General features: G+C 48.7%; 1 protein-coding gene across 4 annotated transcripts in view; it reads left to right on the top strand.

Moving 5' to 3' along the window:
* Window positions 1–17940, top strand: part of LOC135817930 (uncharacterized) — a 55122-nt gene that overhangs the window by 23387 nt on the left and 13795 nt on the right. For all 4 annotated transcript variants that reach the window (XM_065331232.1, XM_065331230.1, XM_065331233.1 and 1 more), the window contains exons 3-5: window positions 536–589; window positions 6118–6459; window positions 16324–16677. In XM_065331232.1, the coding sequence (XP_065187304.1) occupies window positions 536–589; window positions 6118–6459; window positions 16324–16677 (750 nt within the window). The remainder of the gene's footprint in view (window positions 1–535; window positions 590–6117; window positions 6460–16323; window positions 16678–17940) is intronic.

Below are 17940 nucleotides of genomic sequence, written 5' to 3'. Positions count from 1 at the left end.
GCCCTTTGGCCGCACCGCTCCGCAGAAGCTGCCGCCGGCCCTGCAGGCACAAACATCACCAGGGATACAAACTTACAGAGACGCTCCGTTTCCAGCGCGACAAACACCTCGTGAACACCAGATAGCAGCGTGAGTCAGGGGCGCTCATGGAGGTGCTGAACAAGCGCTGAGGACCGTTGGCCATTCACAACGTTGTTGCCTCCAAACCCTCTGATTCGCAAGCCCGCGCTGGGGACAACAATGTGAAGAAGAGGTTGGTGCGACTTCGGCGATAGTAGGGAAAGAGTGTGTTGCTCCTTACATGGGAGCTCGCGGGAAAAAAAAAAAGAGGAGGACAAAATGTTACGAGTTATGACTAACTGTCTGCCAACGTAACCAGATCTTATACACACTCGCACTCGCTGACTGTATAAGATCTGGTTACGTCGGTGGACAGTTAGTCATAACTCGTAACATGTTGTCCTCCTTTTTTACCATAATTCTCTGTACACTGTATAATGGAAATTTTTGTCCTTTGTATTTTGGATATCTGCAGGCAACTTGTTCATTACCTTGGTAGTGATTGTCGCTGCGATTTCATCTGTGAATGGTAAGCAGTGATGTGAACCTTCTTCCAGCCCTGCCATGACTGCACAACATTTCCATATTGCTTGTAGTCGTTCTTGAAGCGTACCAAGGACATCTTCACTTGTGACTACTTCCTCCGCGTCATTTAAGATTGTCGCTTTGCACATCGCAATATTTGTGACTTGGCTCGTCTTCGTCAGACAGTCGGAATCGCTGTTTTCTGTGTGCGAACACTGGTGCGACCTTTCCTGCGCAATGTCTACTTGTTACTGAAGCCGTGGTGGTCTCGGACTTTGTCGGAGCTCTCTTCCGCAACAACCAAATTCATCGCGCTCCGCACTATTCCGCCCCAGAGCGCATTTCGTTTTCTGGAGTTCGTGCCGTCCCACATCGTTCGAGTGAGCATTTATCAAGACTGCAAGCCCGGGTATACGAATCCTGGTATCTCTCCTGAATACGAAATGCTGAAGTTGACAATGGCAAGAACAAAGTGGTCTCAAATTCCTAAAATGCGCTACTTGTGGCGCATGTTGCTGCGAAGTTAGCAGGTCTGAAAACACCGACAAAATCAGCGAAGCGCTTGCCAAGGAAAGAAGGTGCGGAACTGCTTACCCTATCCCGCTGGAAGGTCGTTACAGTGTACTTGAAAAATGCTAGCTTGCCTTCATCCCCTGCCACCTGGAGGCATGGATCGCTTGAAAACAAAGTTTCTTGACCTGAATTTGAACGCGCGTCTTCTTCAGCGTATTGTTGAGTGCTGAAGGGTCTGCCTCAAACTCTGATGAAGACGTCGACCGTAGCTGCAAGTGCAGCGAAGCGGGAGGCCACAAACTAAAGCTTGGTCCGTCGACAATGCTCTGCCTCAATTTCTAGCTGATTTCTTTGCCCCTCGAGTGGACAAAATAAATTCGAAAAATCGCTCTGGGAAGCGACAATTTTAATGACGCAGAGGAAGTAGCTTCGTTTACAACAAATAACAAGTGTTTGTGTGGACACAGAGAACAACAGAGATGAAAGGCAAAGCAAAGTGGGCAGGTACAGCTAAAATGAGTACGGTACAACCTTCATCCCGGACAGCACGCCGCCGCATAGAGGCAAACATGGATTATTGTAGGATTCCCTTTCCTAATAGTAATACCAGACACTCAAACTGTTCATATCGATAGTAAAACTAATGTTACTTGTCATGACGGAGAAGAGAGAAAAGGCAAGAAACACGTGGGCATGCGCGCAGCTTACAAGGCCAGAGATTCGTCACGTGGACAGGAGCAGGAAATACGAAAATGTAAGAAATAATAAGTAATCATTGGCCTATACTACACAATTCCCCTCCTCTCACCATTCACGACCTCGTGAATAACAGGCAAGCAGGGCAAAAACAATTAAATTTATGATAATTACGGATATACAATGACCTAACTACGAAACATAGTCATCAAATCTCGCAGGAGCAGTGCGGATCCGGCCTGATCGACGCACTAAAACTGGAGAAGGAGGTAGAGGGGATAGGACAACAGGCGGCGACAACGGAGGCGTACTGGGAACAGAGTCATCGGCATCATGTGGCACAACAGGGACAAAGTTATTAGCTGAAAAACTCACTGGGTTGGGGAGATCATGGACAGAAGACGGTAAGGAAACTGGGCACGAGGAAGTAACTGGCTTCAAACGATTGAAGTGGACAGTACGTTCAACTCCCTTCAGCAATAATGTATATGACGTCGGACCATTAACACGCACAATAGTATGGGGGCCAGACCAGAAACGATGAAACTCCAGTCTCTCCGGAGGCGTGGGTTCGAATCCCACCGCTGCCACCAATGTAGGATTCCCTTTCCTAATAGTAATACCAGACACTCAAACTGTTCATATCGATAGTAAAACTAATGTTACTTGTCATGACGGAGAAGAGAGAGAAAAGGCAAGAAACACGTGGGCATGCGCGCAGCTTACAAGGCCAGAGATTCGTCACGTGGACAGGAGCAGGAAATACGAAAATGTAAGAAATAATAAGTAATCATTGGCCTATACTACATTATGAGTGGCATAAAAGAACACAATGATCATAGGTGCATACACTAACTTCACAGTGGGATGTGCATCCACTATTTCACTCCATGTATTTCAAATATTCGTGAACGGCAGTTCTCGACAATAGTAGGAAATTCTCAGCGTTGAATTTCTACAGGCTGTAGATACCTGGAAAAGCTCGATTTCCCGCCACGGAAAATAAAAAAAAGTCTTGATTTGGGGTGCTGGCGCTTCGCCTGATTTACGGCCGTCTAAGGAGTCAGCACAACGTTGGGTTGGAAAGGATGTGCGCAGCGCCAGCAAGTCGTTCGACGACTTTATGGCGTCCCTCAAAGCCATCGCAAAGAATGCCGACCTTTGCACTCAATGTAAGGAGTAGCAAATTGCGACAAGAATCATGTGTGGAGTGCTTTGTTTTGAGACGCGCCACAAGCTACAGTCCATACATCTATTTCCGTCATTGAAGCCAGTCATATCTGCCGGTCACGGGAGGCAGCTGTGAAAGACAACGCTAACTTATCAACCTCTAAGTCACCCAAGATTCTGATCCAGACGGAAAATACTGAGGCGGGGCCCGAAACTCGATGCCGTTCCTGCATGGACCCCGTAGGGTATTGCCAGAATGTGTCCCAGATGTGTTAGCACGTTGTCTGGGAGATGAGGCACTTGTGGACCGCCCAACCTCCGGCACTTCGGAACCAGCGCTGGCAGGCAGAACATTGTCGGCCATCTCTTTGTTCTGATACAGGTTTTCTGTGCTCACCGAGGCATTTGTGACGAGGCAAACCACTCCTGGAGAAGAGACGACCGCACTGGGCACAAGGTACCCACAGAGCCGCACAAACGGGTTCGGGCGGGGCAGAACATTGTAAGCAGCCCGCCATTCTCGTCTATCCTCGGCCAAGTCGTACCATTTGTCGATGCCCAGCACTGCCAGATCCTTCCGCGCAGCATCGTGCCACCTTTTCCTCGGGCCGCACACCAGACGGACAGAATGTAGGGTGCCAAACAGTAGCTGACGCGGGGCACGCTCTTCATGCATTCGCACAACATGCCCAAGCCACTCCATGCTTCGCGATGTCAGCAGGCTGGGGATGTCGCGGGGTTGACGCGGATTCCATTGCGCCAGAACGTCCACCCTGGTCACTCGTTCGTCCCGGACATTCCGCTGGCTGATACCCATTATGGAACAGATGAAGCGCGGATGAAAAGAGCACAGTGCATGAAGGTCGGGCTTCAACGGCACCCAGCACTCAGCACAATACAGAAGCAGAGACAACACATATGCATCGTACACAAGCCGCTTCGTAGTAAGGGAAAGGTTGCTGTCATTGAAAACCGGCTGGCGCAGTGCTCCAAATGCACGTGATGCACCGGCAATGCGCGAGCTGATATCCGGGGTGGATCAGCCATTCGTGTGAAGGAGAGAGCCCAGATAACGAAAACTATCCACACACTCGACCACCTCACCCGCCACGTCCCGGGGCAGCCAGTCAGCTTCCGTGAGTCCATATCCAGCAGCCATCACCTTTGTCTTGGCCAGGTTGACTGTCAAGCCGAAAGAAGACGCTACATGTATGAATAGGTCAAAGGCCCGCTGTGCACCATCATGAGTGGTAGCCAGCAGAGCAGAGTCATCCGCAAATTGACACTCGTGATGGACCTTGCTCTTGTCTCTTGGCTTCCGACTGAATAGAAGACCGCCCCCAGGGTTTGTTGCCACAGGAATACCAATGCCAGGAATGTCGGCAACAGCACAATGCCACTGCCGGAAAACGGCCCACATGAACAGATTAAAGAGTACCAGTGCCATGCAGCAACCCTGCCGGAGACCGGCACACACACGCGCGCACACACACACACACACACACACACACACACACACATGCACACACACACACCCATGCACACACACACACACACACACATGGTCACGCACACGCACACACACATGGTCACGCTCACGCACACGCACACAAACACACACTACACACCACACACACAACACACACTACACACACTACACACCACACACACCACACACACAACACACACCACACACACACAACATGCGAAAATATCGACCACAACTAAAAACTACGCGGTCTTCAGACCCTGTTGTAGCGCGATTTCCTGGCCTTTTCGTGGAGTCAACACTAGAAGACGGTATTTACTTATTGATTTCAACCATACTCTCAAATCAACAAGAAACAACAAAGAACAACGATCGCCAAATCGCTGTCATCAGCAAAACATGCACGTGTGTGTGCATTGGCTTGCGTGTACATCAGTGCGTGCATGAATGATGAAGAGATAGAAGATCGAAGAGTAGAAAAGCAGATGATCACAATGAATCATGCATGATGCATCGATGAGTCAACATACAACTTAACCATGGATATAATAATAAAGGCGACAGCAAAGGTCCACGTCCAAAACCGCAGGTGCAACAAGGAAAAGTCACAGTGCAGAACAAACAGAAATTCAAATCGAAAGGAGATAAATATTGTGGAGATGAAGCAAATCGGTTTGGTCTGTCAGAGGGTGCTTGCGCCCAGCAACAAGGTGACAGCAAACCCTGTCAGAGTGAGTCAGTGTACAGAATAGGAATACATAGACCGCAGCATGCAGTGGAGTTGCTGTGGAGAGCGAGAATGCAAGCAACCACGTAAGTACTATCTACTGTAAAAGCCATTATTCTAACGAGGCGCATATAATTATCTCGATTTCCCAAAATTGACTAGTTTACGTGCACCAAAGGTAACGATTCTCACTCATTCAATAGGACAGTATATGTATCGATTTCTATTTTAACGACAGATTTCTCCTCGTTAACTCGTTTGAGTTAGCACTTCGTTATAATATAATTATGACTTTTACAGTATGCAACTGATTATATCGGCATATACGACAAACACGCACAACTGTATCGTAACAACGCACTCGTAAATGATGTTATCACATTCACAACGACACTCATTCTATTTCAGCGCAGTCTCCTGTCCAATCACACTCGTAAATCTCGCACACTCCCTCCTTGACAACATGACAACTGACACTCATAAATCTCGCACACCACACACACCACACACAGCGCACAGCACACACACAGACACGCACACACACCGATGACAACGGAAACTGGGAGCGAAAGCCACGCAGAACGAATCCAAAAATTGCAGTATACAACAGTTCCACCACCGCTGCCACCAATGTTGTATGTGGACTTTCTCCACCTGCTCCCAACCACGTACCATCTCCACTTATATACAATGGACGACGAGATAACTATTATTTATAAAGACGTATTGACACGACGACGAAACGCAACTGAACATGACAAGCTCAAGACGAAGACTGCTTTTCACACCACAGCAACACGCACATTCACCAACACCACGTACACACGACTTACACACGATAACGCACTACAACAGATTTGCTTCACTGAACGGGTAGCTTCTTTCTGTGTGTAGTGAATGGAATGACCTGTATTATTGTGTGTGCTTTTCTGTGCAGGTCAATCTTTGGACTTGAGGGCTGTTCGCCTAGGTACCACTCCGTTCACAGCTTACTACCTGACTGGACAAAATACATCACAAATTGGAATACAGAATTTACCATCATGCCTGGCTGTTGGTGCTACTGGTTCACTTATTCAACTGACTAACACTAACACTGGTGTGGTTGTTGGTGAGCATACCCAACCATTTGCTGACGATACCTTTGGTGTTACACCTGCTGCATGGGACTTTACCCTACATCCCACTCTCAACCCAAGCTACACTGGACTGTACAGATGTACATCGGATATAACGGGTCGTATGACAGCGACACAAACCTATCAACTGCATGTCGTTGGTAAGTAGGAAGTATCAATACAGACCAACTTGCTGTGTACTTGTGCTGGATGATTTGACGTACTTCTATACTGTACGACACTAATATTTTGTTGTAACATCCAGATTTGTTAATTTCAGCAGAGACGCCAGGTACTGTGTGGCACTTAATTTTAGGTATACCACACATAGGGTGCAGTGGGATAACAAACCACACATAGGGTGCAGTGGGATAACAAGCTAAGCAATCTCTTTCTCAGAATACTTGTGTAGTGATGCTATCATCAGGGCACACTGCTTGGCTAAAGGGTGTATGAGTGTGGCCGGGAATACTATTTTCTAACTGGGAGAGTACCCATTCGCGCCAGCTTGAACGGTTCATCTGCCATACATGAAGTATTTCTATAACCTATGGGTTGCTACCCCATGGAACACTTAGTTTTTCTGGTCATAGTATACCCAACCCTCGGTTTGGTTGGTCCTCTTTGCCACTGTGGAAATATCTAAATGAAGCTGTGTATACAAACATGTACATACAAGTATCTGGACTGATTTGAAGAAGAGTACACTTCCATAGATCATTGATAAACATTTTTACGTCTTGGAAGGACAGCGGTGGCGGTGGCACTTTTATGAATTCCACCACGATCCATAATGGGTCTTTTGGAACTGCAGTAAAACTTATGATCACCAGACCTTCGCCCTAGCGAAATCCTGTAATGATCAGACAAACTTTCGTAAACTGACATACAGCCATTGAACATTTTTCTTGGGCAGAATCTTGTCGAACGTAGAAAGCGATTATGTTGTTTTGGTGTCCCCACTCTCCGAGGCACTGTGTGTTCTTAGACTTCGGGGTTAGGAAGGACTTTATTCTGAGATCTTACTCTGCTTTTAAATAATAAATAAAACAAATTTGACGGGTTCGCGTACCGGGCAGGTCAAGAACAAGGAGGTCAAGAACAAGTCGTACAAGGAGTCGTACAACTCCCTGGTCAAGAACCACCTTTCCGCTTCCGTGGGACGCCACCACCCCATGATCAGGCGTCAGATGCAGCTCCTAAACGGTGGGGAAGGCTAGATCAGATCCACCAACCATAGGCCAAAGGCCTAAATCCCATTTGCCACATCCATGATTTACTCCTGCCAGGCCACGAGTTCCCAATTAAAGGGGAAGTTAAGGCAAAAATTAAAATGTCACCAGTTGTAGTCTTCGGGGTGCTGAGTCGAATGGTCGTGGTCCGAGAAAGCTGAGACGCTCCCTTCCTACTTGAATCCCAATCGAACTCGCGCACTTCCACCGAAACTGGGTGACTGCGACTTTCCGTGTTACGATGGCGGGCGGGAGCACTTTTGGAGCTCCGCCTCGCATCACTTTTTCCTTTCAACTTGATCCTCTTTGGGAGATCGATCATGTATTCTTCATTAAGGAACTAGCTAGAAATGGAGTCAAGCCCGACGAACTCCAGCAAGTGGACCTGCATGGCAGACCAGGCTGGTGCACTGTCACCCTCAAGCATGCTGCCGCCAGGGATCGCCTTGTGTCCACGTCTTTCAAAATTGCTGGTAAGGCAGTAGATATTGTCATTGGAGACACCGAGCTCATTAGCTTACATGTGTTTGGCTGTCCGTATCACCTGCATGACGGTGCATTGTCTTCGGCCATAAGCCAGTATGCAACGATTCACGGGTCTCCTGCTAGGAAAAAAATCCTGCACGAAGGGTTCTCAGTTGAAACCGGTACTCGCTTCTTGAAGGTGACATTGCGAAAGCCAGTTCCGTCTCTTGTTCGCGTGGGTCAGACCCCCCTACGCATCTGGTACAAAGGGCAACCCCAGACATGCTTCCGTTGCGCAGCACCAGGCCATAAAGCCAGTGAATGCCCACGCCGAAAACCTCCAGCTAGTCTGTCAACAAGTACGGGATGCACCGAAGTGAACAGGTCAGCAGCAGACCCTCAAAATACGCATAGTCAAGAGGTTGCAGCTGCAGGATCAGTGCATGTGCAGCAGGATGAACACTCCCGGGAAAACGCACCTACGAGTATGAGCTACGCGCAAGCTGCTACCAAATCAAGAGAAAGTAGCAGCACAGATTCCTGTGGAAAGCACTCGAGCGACAACATGGCACCAACTGAACAGAACACTGACTCTTCTCCACCAGACATTCAACACACCATCACAGTATCAACAACACCCATGCAGCATTTCCGAGGGAAATCAGGTCACTCTCCAGATGAGGACTCGCAGGACTACAAAGTTGCCTTTGGCCATCACGCATTCAAGCCATCTGCATTGCCCCTGGGAAATAGTTCTGAGCAGCAGGACCCACAGGTGGAATGGGCGAATGAGGCCAGCAGGCGAGAATTGGCCAAGCATGCAGCCAAAGTTGCAGCACAGCGCTCCAGGAAATCCAGCGCATGAACAGTTGTGTGGCACAAAATTCATTGCATATTCCAATGTCCTTTTACATGTGCAACTATGTATGTTCTCTGCCCTGGTCGTTCTTTCGTAACAGTGCCCACAAGTATTTTCTTAAAGGTTCGTTTTACTTTCTTCTCCTTTTTATGATGTCAGTGTTAAATCCGCATGCACAGCCTTTCACTCCCTCTCACATAAATTCTGCTCCTTTCAGTACTGGCCATCAAATCCCTACTTACCCGCAGAGCCCCGTGCAACACACCCGAGTCTCTGGATGCATCACTGCAGCGTTCATTAACATCTGTAGCTTACGACGTAAAACGCGCGAAATCCGCAGCTTCCTGGAGACGCGGAACTTTGCTGTCCTTGGTATCGCTGAAACCTGGCTCAATGAGACAATTAGCGACGGAGAGCTACATATACCTGGCTATTCCCTTCTAAGGCGCGATCGATCAACCGGCATGGGTGGCGGTGTTGCGTTTTACCACAAGGAGAGCCTCATAGTCAGTCGCCACAGAGAAGCCCAACATACCAACATAGAAAACATATGACATGATAGCCCTACGCACCACACGCAAAGATCGGGTGCTTTTAAACTGCATGTATCGCCCACCTTCTGCAACGGCGGACTTCTGGAGAGCCTTCGAGGACACCATAGAGAGCATGACCTGTCAAGTGGGGGATAGATTCATTGTCATGGGCGACTTCAACGTCGACATGCTGGGTCACTCACCCACCCTACGGTCATTCCAGCAAGTATTGCACAGTTATAATCTTACCAACATGATAACTGCTCCAACTAGAGTCACGTCCCACTCCGCCACGGCGTTGGATTTAGTCATTTCTCCTCCCGACAAGGTAGTGTCCTGTGAAGTCATTGCGATCGATGTCAGCGATCATGCTGCTGTCTTAAGTCATCTCAAGCCAGCAGTTCTCTCTTCGGCCCCAAATCCAAAAATGTCAAGGCACCTTCGAAGAATAGATTGGACGCAGTTCAGTTCCGATCTTCAGGCCTTCGGCATTAACCCTTTGTGAGTCCACTGGTTTCGGAGAAAATGACCAAATTTTCCATTCCGACAATAATCCCCTGTAACTCCACAGTTTTTGAGAATTTGTAATTAGAAGTTGTGTTTTTCTGAATGGAATCGTTCGGCTGAATCCAAAAAACTATGTTAGAATGTTGCCATGGTTACCAATGTTGCCATATTAGGCACATATTAGAGAGGTTCCGCACTACGTAAAGTTGAGCTACTTTACGTTAGTGGGCGGGAAAAACCCGTGAATTCGCGAGTTTGCACTCCACTTACGGAAAGTTGTCTGCGGAGAGTACGTAGATAGGGCTCTGATAACGTAGCTGGTCCGTAAGTGGATTGGGGTACAAATTTATGACTCTCTCCCCAGGTCGATCTGGTCGTACACTGCCGGCCATGCCGCGTTCGGAGTTTCCAAGGGCAGCTACGTGATTTGAAAACTCCGTATGGCGGAACCCAGATGCGCATGCAGTTTACGTAAGACTTTCCGTAGATCGACTACGTTTTTTACTAACGTAATTACGTTATGCGGAACCTCTCTATTGTCATAATCAATAGCCGCATTATTTACAGAGCGCACCATAGGAAGGAAATGAAACCATACTTTTATGTACAAATATACAGTAGACAAGATAGAAACTCACAGCACTGAGATAAGATATCCTTCACGGGAAGTGGCGTGCATGGTAAGCGGCGTAGCAGTCGTGGTCGCTCGTGATGTGGAGGTGAACATCGCACGTAGTGCAGTAGGTTACACACTGGTGCTGCTTGTTACCCACTTCTGTGCAGTTTCTGCAGTTCTTCCTTTTCCTCACTCCAGGTATGTGAAGCTGAGCAACAGAAACCTGGACATCCTGCGGAACAGGCACTGGGCGATACGAGCGCTTCGGTGGCGGTGCATGCTCATCAATCGATGACAGCTGCCGGATGAGGTTACAGCGGAAATCCGAGTGCTGCAAGTTGCATCGTCGACTTATCACCCCTGGATGCTGGCTCTGCCACAAGTGAAAGAGGCGGTATGCATTGACAGCGCACACGTCGACCATATCCAAGAAGAGACTCTTCCAGTATTTCTTCGTTTTGCGAAGCACACGGTGCGTTTCGATCAGCTGATCGAACGTGTCGACTCCACCCATGCTGCTGTTGTAGTCTCTGATGCACATTGGCCTCTGCACTTCCATTTGCTGGTGTGCACCATCAATCTTGACATTTCTTGTTACTGTGTCATGCTCATGGCCCTGATGTATGTTGCTGTACATTGACACACACCGCTTGTCCTTCCATTGCTGGTACAGGTGATCTCCGTTGCGAACATAGCGTGTTGCACCTCGCTCTGCATGTTTCTCGAACTGTTTCATGTCGGTCCGCAATACGGCTGGAAATCCAGTGCGGTTCGCGCGGACGGTGCCAACCAACGATATTTGCTTGGTACGAAGAGATGTGGCCAGGGTTTCGGAAGTGTAAAAATTGTCCGTGTAGATCACACTTCCGGCGCGCACGTCACTGACCAGCCGCATCACCACAGCATGAGTCAGGCCATTTTCACCTCCAGGTTGCTGGCCTGTGTAAACTTCAAAGTTTACAACAATGGAGCTTTGGGCGTCGCAGGCAGCGAAGACCTTGAAGCCCCATTTGACGGGCTTTTTGGGCATATACTGCGTAAAAGGAGCGCGTCCCTTGCACTTGACCATGCGCTCGTCAACACTAACGCACTTGCCAGGGATGAACAAACTCTTGCAGGCCGCCTGCAGATGGTCGTGAAGGTATCGCACCTTACGAAGTCGATCATTTATATCCTCTGCCCTGAAGTCCACAATCTTGATGAAGCACATCAGCGCTAAGTACCTCCGGTAGGTTCGAATCATGCAGCGTGCATAGTTTCCGTTGTACAACGACGTAACGCGCCAGTAGTCCCTCGTCGCAGGCAGATGATGAAATCCCTGGAAGAAGAGAAATGCAAGGAGGCCGTAAAACTCATTACGGTCGGTCTCCTTCCACACACCATCCGTCTGGTACGTCTTTTTTTCAGCGATATGCTTGTGCGCATACAAATTTGTAAACTTGACAATTGAATCCACAACTTCGTCCGGGAAATATAGTTTGAAGAAATCAAGTTCACATGTTGGAGCGAAATTATCAGGTAGGTTCAAACAGTGCCAGTTATGTTGAACTCAGGTGTATTGGTTTGCAGCTGGTCAACATCATCATAGCCACTACAATTTTCGTACTGTATACCACGTCCTCGTCCTTGCCCTCTTGCAGCTCCGCGTCCTCGCCCTCTTGCAGCTCCACGTCCTCGCCCTGTCGCAGCTCAATGTCCTCGCCCTGTCGCAGCTCCACGTCCTCGCCCTCTTCCACGCGCGGGACACCTACTGCTTGGCCTCTGCCTCGTCCAGCGCCACGTCCACGAGCAGCGACGGGAACAGGAATAGCGATATTGTCAGCCGAATCGGATCCTATTTGCTCCAAGTCGGAAAAGAGATCGTCATTCAGGCGATCTTCCTCGTCAGACGAAATAAAATCGTTGTCCGAGTCACCTACCTCGTCGCCTGAAGAGCAAGCGATATCCTCTACTGGGAGATCTGCTTGGTCCGCGTCTTGTATTAGGCGAAGAGCCTCGTCTGCATCCATCGCTGGATAAGTCCAAATTCTAATTTTGACATAATTGCAAAGGCTCTTTGAAAGCGTGCTATCAAAAAAAATTTAGTGGCGACCTACATCATGTTTAGTACCTACGTCACGGAAATTTTCTCAGCTACGCGGTGGTGAAGTCTCGGCGCGATGCGGTAAACCAGTCAAGCGCGACGATCAAAAATGTGACGCGCATTTGAAACGAGCGAAATCGCTCGTTGAGCGCACAAAGGGTTAACAGTTTTACATGCAACACGAGTGATTGCGACTCGATGGTGGAAGAATGGTACACGAAGCTGAAGGCAGTCCTCGACCTCCATGCCCCGGAGACGCTTTCCAAACGGCGGCGACTCCCTTGCCCTTGGCTGACTCCAGAACTCCAGCAGGCAGTTCGAGCACGAAACAGGTTCCATCAAAGTCTGAAGCGTAATCCGGCGGATGCTGAGCTTCTCAAGAAACATCGAGATCAACGCTCCATTTGTCGTCGCTTGGACCGGAAACTAAGAAACCAGTACTTTCGCTATCAATGTGGATTACACCCGGCTGATACCCGAGGCTTGTGGCGCACACTGAATACGGTAACCGGTCGCCGTGTTATTCATCATGCTCCCGGCATCCCTGTTCAGGATCTGCAAGATTCGTTTTCGAGCGTTCTCTATGATCCCCAGCGACCTTCAAACTTGAATTCACATGCCACCACACCGGTACAGGAGTCCCACTTTGCCCGCTTCACGCCCCTAACCGTCCACTCTGTTGAGAGCAACTGGACATGACGACATACCAAACCTGGTCCTGAAGAAGTGCTCTTCCATGCTTGCACCGTCATTGACCCGCATCTTTAATGTTTCCTTTCAGACTGCTAAAGTCCCAGCAATGTTTAAGCAGGCCAATGTCACGCCACTTTTCAAAGGCGGTGATCCTGAACTACCGACCAACTATCGACCAGTAAGTCTCCTTCCTACTGTATCACGCCTCCTAGAACGTGCAATCCACCGTGAAGTTGTTCGATACTTCGAGTCCGAGAATCTTCTTCCGGAAACGCAGTTTGCCTACCGTCGCCATCATTCCACGGAGGACGCGCTGACACTGGCCGTACATCGATGGAGCACAGCTAGGGCCCGGAAACAGTCCACTGGTATTGTGTTTGTCGATATGTCAAAAGCGTTTGATAAGGTTCGCCACCAAACGCTGTTAGATGATCTTCACGGAAAGGGTGTACGTGGCACTGCTCTGGCCTGGTTTGCCAGCTATTTGTCGGGTCGGAAACAACGCGTTAAAGTTGGTTCTTCATCGTCATGCTACTCGGAGTGTTCAAGTGGTGTACCGCAAGGTAGCGTTCTCGGCCCGTTTCTTTTTTCTGTTTACATCAGTTCCATCGACTCATCTACCAAGAATTCGCCGATGATATCACTTTAGATACATCATCATCCAGCCGTGCAGACATCAGCTCTAAGCTTAGTGTCGCATGTACGCGTCTCGCTGTCTGGCTCAATGGACGCGGTTTGAGCCTCAACGCCACCAAGACTTGTGTGCTGCACATTGCTCCTCGGAGCACCCTTGATCCCTTGCCGCCTGTGATGTGCGATGGCACTGTACTCCCTGTTGTGTCGCAGACCAAGTACCTAGGCTTGATTGTAGACGATCGCCTGACTTGAAATAGCCACGTTACGCATATCTGTAAAACGTCTCGACAGGTTATAGGAGCACTGTGCAGAATAATTCTCTCTGCAGTCGAAGCGAATGGCGTACACATCCATGGTAGAGTCCAGGATCCGCTATGGATGCTCAGCTTTCTTTAGCTCTCTCTCCAAGGCTAATGAGGAGAGACTTCAACGCCTATGCAACCTAGCCCTGCGAGCCGTGTACAACCTTACCTCCCGTACCCGTATGACTCCCGTGTATGCGGAACACAACCTGCTTCGTGTACACCAGCTCTTGCGTGAGACAGTGTGCTCGCTGGTCTACCGGTGCCTACATTCCACCATGGAGCAGCCGCTGATCCGCGCATTATTTGGAGATTTCGTCACTCCGACTAGGGCGGGCCAAACGCGCGGCTCCCAACAACATCTGCTGCAGCTTCCATCCAGAACTCATCCCGTGTCTCTTTCTGCTGCACGCGTTTTGGAACAGTCTTCCACCTGATGCGAGAAACATCACGTCCCCCCTCCAGTTCAAGGGTGTGTTGCACGCGTATTGTCTTACTGTAGCATGACAGCAACCCCTCCCCTGTCTTGAGTACTAGTATGTAGTAATCCTGATGCTCTGATACATGCCGAGGCTAGCTGTGCTCAGTCTCCGGCTAGCTGTATGCTCAGTCTATACATTCTTGATCTTATCTTCTTCTTTTTTTTCTTTTTTTTTTCTTTTCTCTTTTCTTTAAAATGTTTTACTGCCAGAAGTCGTCTTCATATAAGGAGGCAGATATGCCTGTTTGTTGTACGACTTTAAATAAATCCAACCAACCAACCAACCAACTGCGCCCTACTAGATGGGGATTTGTAGGCAAAATGTCACGAAAAGCGCCATTTCGTTCTTATAAAAGCACGGATGACCGCGATTGGCCCATATGTTGTACTCTTTTGGACGCTGAGTCGCCTGGTTTTGGTCCGAAAAGGCTGCGATGCAGCGTTCCTCCTTTATTCCCAATCGAACATGGTTGAACAAGCGGTCACGTGCTCCTGGGTGCCCAAATCACCTGGTCACCACGCCAGCAGGCGACAACTTTCACACCAAGGTTCAACTCGAGTTCAACTCGAGTGACAGGACTGCACCCAAAAAAGGTCAAACAGGCTAGTAAGTTGTACCCTGCAGGCACGGTGACCAGGTGACTTGCGTACGCAGGAGCACGTGACCGCTTGTTCAACCATGTTCGATTGGGAATAAAGGAGGAACGCTGCATCGCAGCCTTTTCGGACCAAAACCAATCGACTCAGCGTCCAAAAGACTACAACATATGGGCCAATCGCAGTCATCCGTGCTTTTATAAGAACGAAATGTCGCTTTTAGTGACATTTTGCATACAAATCCCCATCTAGTAGGGCGCAGTCACCCAGTTTCGGTGGAAGTGCGCGAGTTCGATTGGGATTCAAGTAGGAAGGGAGCGTCTCAGCTTCCTCGGACCACGACCATTCGACTCAGCACCCCGAAGACTACAACTGGTGAAATTTTAATTTTTGCCTTAACTTCCCCTTTAACTGTGGGTCGCAGCACGGTTGGAAAAAATCCTTCCGCTTCCAAGCAGGACTCCGCAGGACTCTGCTTATGGAATGCCCTAACCAATCAGAGGTAGACCCCCCAGGGATTTCTGGGAAGATTTCATAGTACTACCAAGAATAGCATACACACTAAATACATATAAGGAGAAAGGCCCTGGGGCATATCACAGGGATACAATTGCCAAATATGAACTTCCTATACAACTACGCGAAGTATCATAATCACCACTACCAAATATAGACCTACAACAGTTTGGAGCAAGTCGCATGTTTACCTATAACAATCCAACTTCGTTCCACTCCATTTGCTTCCACTCTCTATAGTTTGGTTGGCCCAGCGGTCCAGGCCGTTTTCGATCTTTTTCGTCAACTTGCACTCCAGCGATGTAGACTTGCCAGTTGTCAGTAGTGAGCTATGAGCGAAGTTTCAAAACATGCCGAACAAGACATTGTGTGAGGTGGGCTATGATTTTGTCCACTTTACCGCAGATATTGACTCCGACTTCAGATTACGTTGCGACAACACGTTCAGTGCAACTGTGTCCAGCTGTGGTCGTAATTCATTGCTTTCTTGCTCTGTTATGTACAGCTCCTCCCGCAACGCCGGTACTTCAAACTCCAGTGTCAGTGTACAACGACACTGTATACAACATCAACTGTACCGGTGAAGGATACCCAGAACCTACAGTAACACTGATGGTCAACAATGTTGTATTGACAGGCAGTAATACAACCAATTGTACTGGTGGTGTTTGTACAAAGACACACACCGCATCACTAGATGGGAGTACGTACACACCTGGCCAGTCCATCAATATCACCTGTACTGTGGATATCAACCAACCACCATTCACCTGTACTGCTGCTGACACTTCCTCAGTACAAGCACAGTGTAATGATACTGCCAAGACTACGTCACAAACGAGAACCGTTCCTGTAGTTGGTAAGAACTAAGTTGTCTCTACAAGTGTATTAGCAAGGAGCTCATCATTTCCTTAGAGGGGAAGTTAACCTCTTTAGCACGACGCTACCGGAACGCACCCCACGTCAACACCTGTAAAAGTCGCATTTTCCCATGAAAGTACTAGCTGCTCAAGGATCGATAACTTTACCTTCCCTTGGACGAGTTCCATGATCTTGAGCTTCATGGAAAGGTCTTGAGACGAGGGACAAACTGGTGTCAAACCCAGCTCGGAGCGAAACCAAAACCCCCGTGCTACAGTCTGGCAAACTTCATCCACGCGCTCGACAGACTTGAGCACGGCCAAGACTAACCGAGCTCAAATATTCAGCTGCCATTTCGTTTTCCTTGCTCGTATCGAGCTCAAATTTTCTGTGAGGACTCACGGGATCCACTACCATCATTTGAATCTTGTTTCCATGGCAGCAGGTAGAGCAAAAATGATCCATGATGCAAAATGCGCGTTCTGCAGACTGCGCAAAAAAATCGAGTTGAAATTTGCCGTGTCGAGTCGCATATCTCAACAACCGGTAGTCGTATCGCTTTGTCGATTGTTCCTATCGCCAGCTGTGAGTTTTCTCTTGCAGATACATGTTTCGATTGTGAGAATCGACCAAGACGATAGTTTGAACAAGTCACTATGGACTCAACACGGACCCCACGACTATGAGATGCAGGTTCACTGCACAGTGTACAGCGCGCGTCGTGCTAGTACGACGGCCGTGGGGCATGAAACTCATGTGCGGCGTACTAGTACGACGCTCGCGCTTAAGGGGTTAAGGCAAAAATAAAAATTTCACCAGTTGTAGTCTTCGGGGTGCTGAGTCGAATGGTCTTGGTCCGAGAAAGCTGAGACGCTCCCTTCCTACTTGAATCCCAATCGAACTCGCGCACTTCCCCCGAAACTGGGTGACTGCGCCCTACTAGATGGGAATTTGTGTGCAAAATGTCACTAAAAGCGCCATTTCGCTCTTATAAAAGCACGGATGACCGCGATTGGCCCAAATGTTGTAGTCTTTTGGACGCTGAGTCGACTGGTTTTGGTCCTAAAAGGCTGCGATGCAGCGTTCCTCCTTTATTCCCAATCGAACATGGTTGAACAAGCAGTCACGTGCTCCTGGGTGCCCAAATCACCTTGTCACCACGCCAGCAGGCGACAACTTTCACACCAAGGTTCAACTCGAGTTCAACTCGAGTAACAGGAGTGCACCCAAAAAAGGTCAAACAGGCTAGTAAGTTGTACCC

Source organism: Sycon ciliatum, chromosome 5, assembly GCF_964019385.1.
Source record: "Sycon ciliatum chromosome 5, ocSycCili1.1, whole genome shotgun sequence".
In the NCBI taxonomy this organism is placed as follows: domain Eukaryota; kingdom Metazoa; phylum Porifera; class Calcarea; order Leucosolenida; family Sycettidae; genus Sycon; species Sycon ciliatum.
This window is presented reverse-complemented; position numbering and strand designations above follow the sequence as displayed.